The sequence below is a fragment of the Salvelinus sp. IW2-2015 genome, unplaced genomic scaffold (assembly GCF_002910315.2).
Source record: "Salvelinus sp. IW2-2015 unplaced genomic scaffold, ASM291031v2 Un_scaffold2541, whole genome shotgun sequence".
Classification (NCBI taxonomy): domain Eukaryota; kingdom Metazoa; phylum Chordata; class Actinopteri; order Salmoniformes; family Salmonidae; genus Salvelinus; species Salvelinus sp. IW2-2015.
This window is the reverse complement of record NW_019943854.1, coordinates 60,779-68,017: the sequence shown is the minus strand read 5'-3', so window position 1 is coordinate 68,017 and position 7,239 is coordinate 60,779. Positions and strand designations below refer to the sequence as shown.

At 43.2% G+C, this 7,239-nt stretch overlaps 1 protein-coding gene across 1 annotated transcript in view; it reads right to left on the bottom strand.

The window, feature by feature from the left end:
- Positions 1–7,239, bottom strand: part of LOC112074237 (importin subunit alpha-7) — a 35,284-nt gene that overhangs the window by 6,978 nt on the left and 21,067 nt on the right. The window contains exons 6-8 of the mRNA XM_070440438.1: positions 1,302–1,465; positions 997–1,201; positions 505–632 (exon numbers count right to left, since the gene is read on the bottom strand). Of these exons, the coding sequence (XP_070296539.1) occupies positions 505–632; positions 997–1,201; positions 1,302–1,465 (497 nt within the window). The remainder of the gene's footprint in view (positions 1–504; positions 633–996; positions 1,202–1,301; positions 1,466–7,239) is intronic.

Genomic DNA, 7,239 nt, shown 5'->3' with positions numbered 1-7,239 from the left:
CCTTGTGAGCTGGTGTGCGCTCTATACCTGATAGTCCTGGTGAGGTGGCGTGGCTCTCATACCTGATCAGTCCTGGTGAGGTGGCGTGGCTCTATACCTGATCAGTCCTGGTGAGGTGGGCGTGGCTCTATACCTGATCTCATATCACTGGTGAGTGTGGCGTGCTCTATAACCGATCAGTCCTGTGAGGTGCGTGGCTCTATACCTGATCAGTCCTTGGTGAGGTGGGCGTGCTCTATACCTGATCAGTCCCTGTGAGGTGGGCGTGGCTCTATACCTGATCAGTCCTGGTGAGGTGGCGTGGCTCTATACCTGATCAGCCTGGTGAGGCTGGCTCTCGGCTTGTGGTGTTATACCAGAATCTCTCTCTCTGGTGAGGTGGGCGTGGCTCTATACCTGATCAGTTCTGGTGAGGTGGGCGTGGCCTTATACCTGATCAGTCCTGGTGAGGTGGGCGTGGCTCTATACCTGATCTGTCCTGGTGAGGTGGGCGTGGCTCTATACCTGATCTGTTCTGGTGTTCCTCCAGAGGTGGCGTTAGTGATGGCCCAGGCTGCTTCCTTCCTGGTTCGAAACTCCGCCTTCTGCAGGATGTCGATCAGCACAGGGAAGATGTTGGCGTCGATCACCGTCTAGGAGAGGAGAAACGACAGGAAGTGAAACGGTTGAGCGGAGACAGATGCCCGCAACCTATTACTGGAGAGAGACAACACAAGCCCTTTATGCAGACGGAAGACTGAGATAAGACCCAGATCTTGAAGACCTCCTTGGATCTGTATAGTGTCTGTACTGTACCAGTCTGTGTTATGCATCTGTAACTGTAGAGAACGGTATCTGAGCCCTGAGATAATACAACGATCATGAACACGTCTGTTTATCTGTTGGGTATGTCTGTCTGTGTGTGTAAAGTCTGGACCTCACCTGTATCTGAGCCCTGTTRCCAGCTGTGATGTTTATCTGTAGTGTCTGTCTGTGTGTGTAAAGTMTGGACCTCACCTGTATCTGAGCCCTGTTGCCAGCTGTGATGTTAGAGATGGTCCAGCAGGCTTCTTTCCGGATGGACTCTTTAGGACTACTCAGCAGGTGGAGCAGACAGGGCAGGGCTGAACAGTTCAACACCACCTGTGTCTGGATGTCGTCACCAGTAACGATGTTCCCCACTGCTCTCAGAGCAGGAGACGCCACYTTGTAGTCTGTGTGCCTGACAGAGGGAACATTCAAAAGTTACTACGCTGAGGACCCTGAAGTCTGCACACACACACACACCTCTACGAGGCGCCTGCAGAAACACACACACTTACATGAGCAGCTCTACGAGGCGCCTGCAGACGCCGGAGTCGATGACAGCCTGGATCTTCTCGTTGGGTCCATCAGAGAGGTAGGACAGAGCCCAGCAGGCGTCTGCTAACAGATCTGAATCACTGCTGAACAACAGTCTAGACAGGACCTGCAGACAGGGGGACACCTGGGGGACAGAGGACAGACAGGGGGACAGTTAGTGTAATCTATCAGAGAGGTAGGACAGAGCCCAGCAGGCATCTGCTAACAGATCTGAATCACTGCTGAACAGTCTAGACAGGACCTGCAGACAGGGGGACACCTGGGGGGGACAGACAGGGGGACACCTGGGGGGGACAGACAGGGGGACACCTGGGGGGGACAGAGGAACTGTTGGTCTGGGTTCTAAGAGTGTGTGAGTGAAGTTTGACGTTTTCCCCCGAAGAGACCCTGAACCCCTCAAAAAAATGTTTCCCTCAGTAGGAATAATGACAATCAACACTTCTCAGAACAATTACAGCCAAAATCTTCACATTGACACAGGTCTACACCTGACTACATGACTGAATCACCTGTCCACTGTCACCATTTCAAGCGGTCACTAAAGAGAACCTGACCAACACTTCTGAAGGGGTCAAAGTTCACCGTGTTGACGTCACTGGAGGCTCCGCAGTAGTGGGAGTGTCCCAGCCTGGCACGTGTTCCTGTCTAAAAGCTCATTAGAAACATCAGCCCTCGCAGAGAAGCACGAGATTGAACTTCCCCATTAGTCAGAGCCGGTCCTTGCCGTTCTGCCGCACTAGATGAGACCAGAAAAATGCTAAAATGATGTTGAAAAGGCAATAACACATTTTCCAGACTTTGAAGTTAGGTTCAATTTTGGTTCTGAATAAAAAGTGAAAATACATTTTCCAGGATGATGAAAATAAATCAATATCTTCCGGACGTTAAAGTCGAGCCCATTTTTTGGTTCTGAATGATGAAAGTTTAAAATAAGTACATTTATAGACGTCAATGTTTGGGCACAATCAAGGCTCGTCCAGACCGGACAAAATCTGAACCAAACAGACGTCCATGATTGGTTCAGATTTGGACCCGACTAAAAACCAATGTCTGTGGACGTGGAAATCAAGGCCGGTCCGGACAACTTTTTGTAATTTTCTTCTGGCTTTCAGGACCGGAACGAGCCTGTGGTTTTCTGAACATAACAAAAAAGCGTCATTTTGGTTGCGCGTTATAAAACTAATCTTTATCGAACAAAAATAACATTTATTGTGTAACTAACTGGGAGTCTCGTGAGTACAAACATCCGAAGATTATCAAAGGTAAGCGATTAATTTTATTGCTTTTCTGACTTTCGTGACCAAGCTAATTTAAGGCTAGCTGTTCTAGCATTGATTGATACACTCACAAACGCTTGGATTGCTTTCGCTGTAAAGCATATTTTCAAAATCTGACACCATATGTGGATTAACAACAAGCTAAACTGTGTTTTGGTATATTTCACTTGTGATTCCATGATTATAAATATTTTTTGTATTATTTTTGAATCTGGCGCGCTGCAATTCAGCGGTTGTTTAGGAAAATGATCCCGTAATCGGGATCTGTGCGCCAAGAAGTTAAACAACTTAAAAGCAATGCTACCAAATACTAATTGAGTGCATGTAAACTTCTGACCCACTGGGAATGTGATGAAAGAAATAAAAGCTGAAATAAATCATTCTCTCTACTATTATTCTGACATTTCACATTCTTATAATAAAGTGGTGATCCTAACTGACCTAAGACAGGGAATTTTTTACTAGGATTAAATGTCAGGAATTGTGAAAAACTGAGTTTAAATGTGTTTGGCTAAGGTGTATGTAAACTTCCGACTTCAACTGTACATGGATGTGTGCCATTCACTGAACTGGACTGTGTTTACAGCATGAGCGGTTGTGAGTAGATGCGCTTATTTTGAGATCAAAGCGAGAGATGCATGTAGCCAAGTGTGCACATTGTTTATATCCTTTGCTAGTTAGTGAGTTATTGCTTCCTGCAAGAGCACAACACGTTTACATTTCTCGACTTCTTTGATTCAGGTAAAGAGCTTTTTTATATATCTCTTAAAGTCGCAGTGTTGTATTTTGAGACCGCTTACTCAAGTCTAAGTCTCATGGAATGTAGGCCTACATTGAACACCACACATTGGCTACTGACTGATAGAACAGCGATTTACATGTTAAAATGTTATGTAATTTCCCATTGGCCTACCATAAAACAGCACTCTGGTAGGTCTACAGTCATGGCCAAAGGTTTTGAGAATGACACAAATATWAATTTTCACGAAGTCTGCTGCCTCAGTGTCATTAGATATTTTTGTCAGATGTTACTATGGAATACTGAAGTATAATTACTTCAGAGGGACTTTCCAATTAATCTGATCACTCTTCATAACATTCTGGAGTATATGCAAATTGCCATCATACAAACTGAGGCAGSAGACTTTGAAAATGTATATTTGTGTCATTCTCAAAACTTTTGGCCACGACTGTACGTTACGATCCCAGCCACACTAGTCTACATGGCTATTGTTAAAACAATTAACGCAGGTACAACCTCAGTGTTCACAGTAAACACGCACGTTCAAGTTTGTGCTCAGCAGACCTGAAATTAGCTGTGCACCCCCTCCCAAAGAATYGAGGGAACATTTATGAGAGTAATGGCTTGTTAGGGGGATGCCGCTGGCTGTCACATGTGATATTGAAGCATTCATTCTGATAGGACARATCTGACATCACGCTCTGAACGTGGATAGGGAAGCATTCTGCGCTAACGTGTCAATGATTTCGATATGAGAAACCAATACTCTTCACRTGCTCTCTCCTCCTCATCTCATTTAACACAACTGATAGGGCTGAATATTACGCCCTCTCTGACACGATAACAGCCCATTAACATGGAGTTACTGCGACTAAGGGAAAGGTGATCGTCAAAAGGGAACCATCTTAGAGGAGGCTATTGGGACACAGCCACAGACTGATCTCCCACCAAGGGTGAATCTCAAGTTTAAAAAAGGGCTTCCTGTCCCTCTTCTATTAATGGCAACAGAGAAACAGGGCTGAAGAGAGGTATAAACACTKTAGACTATTGAGAGAGTCACACAGGGTGAGAGATACTTCTGCCTCTTCACATACCGTCCCCTGGTCACATGCTGTCAGTAAGTCACTGGGGCTTTTCATGTTCTGGCTGGCTAGAGTCACTAGCAGATTAAACCATTAGCTAGCTAGCTAACAGGAGGGAATAACACAGCATTACAGACTAGCTCCATGGGAACCCAGACTGAGGCAAATAACACCTCATCTCCTACATAGGCCCTGGTCACTAGTAGTGCACTATAGGTGTCTGGATGCAAAAAGACTCACTTTACCTAGCGAGAGGTTATGGTTTACATTCAGAACTCAAAATGAGCCACTGCTTTCAACTCCAAGCAGTTTGGAAAAGTTTTTATACCAATTATGGAGTTAACCTACTTCTTTAGGCTTAGCTAGCTGTTACCGTTTAGATTGTAGCATACACACAGAGAGGTAGTGATATTAAGGACATACCAATCACACACAGAGAGGTAGTGATATTAAGGACATACCAAGTTTGAGCCATTTCCAAAGAGCCTATGGAAGTCTAAATGAAACCATCTCAATATTAGATGTATCCAAAGAGCCCTATGGAAGTCTAAATGAAACCATCTCTATATTAGATGTATCCAAAGAGCCCTATGGAAGTCTAAATGAAACCATCTCAATATTAGATGTATCCAAAGAGCCCTACGGAAGTCTAAATGAAACCATCTCTATATTAGATGTATCCAAGAGGCCTACGGAAGTCTAAATGAAACCATCTCTATATTAGATGTATCCAAAGAGCCTATGGAAGTCTAAATGAAACCATATCTATATTAGATGTTAAAAGAGCCATATGGAAGTCTAAATGAAACCATCTCTATATTAGATGATCAAAGGCCCTATGGGTCTAATAAAACCATCTCTATATTGATGTATCCAAAGAGCTATGGAAGTCTAAATGAACCATCTCAATATTAGATGTATCCAAGAGCCTATGGAGTCTAAATGAAACCATCTCTATATTAGATGTATCCAAAGAGCCCTATGGAAGTCTAATGAAACCATCTCAAATATTAGATGTATCCAAAGCCCTATGAAGTCTAAATGAAACCGTTCTCTATATTAGATGTATCAAAGAGCCCTATGGAAGTCTAAATGAAACATCTTATATTAGATGTATCCAAAGAGCCCTATGGAGTCTAAATGAAACCATCTCTATATTAGATGTATCCAACCAGGGAAGATTCGACGGGCTAGGGAAGGAGGATGTTAAGGACTAGGGCAAGGCAACCCTCTGCTGCATCGTCTCTGCATATGTCTCCACAGCTTCTGTTGCCCCCCCCCCAGCTGAAATAGGCATGGCGTCAGACATAGTTCACATTTGTAGAATAGTTGGAGCCAGAGAAGTAATGATGGTGTCGTCAGAACATTCTAATAGGATAAGATTAGTGTGTTATAAATCTGATTTGATGTGATTGGTGTGTCTAATATACTACTCTCTGTGTGATGGGTGTGTCTTAATATCACTACCTCTCTCTGATTGGTGTGTCTTAATATCACTACCTCTCTCTGATTGGGTGTGCTTAATATACTCTCTCGGTGATTGGTGTGTCCTTAATATATACCTCTGCTCTGTGATTGGTGTGTCCTTAAACTACCTCTCTGGTGATTGGTGTGTCCTTAATATCACTACCCTCTCTGATTGGTGTGTCTTAATATCACTACTCTCTCTGTGATTGGTGTGTCTTAATATACTCTCTCTTGTGATTGGTGTCTTAATATCACTACCTCTGATTGGTGTGTCTTAATATCACTACCTCTCTGTGTTTTGTATGTCCTTAATATCACTACTCTCTCTGTGATTGGTGTGTCTTAATATCAACTACCTCTCTGTGATGTGTGTCCTTAATATACTACCTCTCTGATTGGTGTGTCCTTAATATCACTACCTCTCTTGTGATTGGTGTGTCCTTAATATACTACCTCTCTTGTGATTGGTGTGTCCTTAATCACTACCTCTCTGATGGTGTGTCTTAATATCACTACCTTGTGTGTTTGGTATGTCCTTAATATCACTACTCTCTTGTGATTGGTGTGTCCTTAATACTACCTCTCTGTGTGTTTGGTATGTCCTTAATATCACTACTCTCTCTGTGATTGGTGTCGTTAATATCACTACCTCTCTCGATTGGTGTGTCCTTATATACTACTCTCGTGTGATTGTGTGTCCTTAATATCACTACCTCTCTGTGTGATTGGTGTGTCCTTAATATCACTACCTCTTCTCTGATTGGTGTGTCCTTAATATCACTACCTCTCGTGTGTTTGGTATGTCCTTAATATCACTACTCTCTGTGATTGGTGTGTCCTTAATATCACTACCTCTCTGTGTGTTTGGTATGTCCTTAATATCACTACCTCTCTGTGATTGGTGTGTCCTTAATATCACTACCTCTCTCTGATTGGTGTGTCCTTAATATCACTACTCTCTCTGATTGTGTGTCCTTAATATCACTACCTCTTCTGGATTGGTGGTCCTTAATATCAATACCTCGTCTGTGTGTGTTTGTATGTCTCTTAATATCACTACCTCTCTGTGTGATTGGTATGTCCTTAATATCACTACCTCTCTCTGATTGGTGTGTCCTTAATATCACTACCTCTCTGTGTGTGATTGGTATGTCCTTAATATCACTACCTCTCTGGTGTTTGGTATGTCCTTAATATCACTACCTCTCTGTGATTGGTGTGTCTTAATATCACTACCTCTCTGTGTGTGTTTGGTTATGTCCTTAATATCACTACCTCTCTGTGATTGGTATGTCTTAATATCACTAGCTCTTGTGATTGGTGTGTCCTT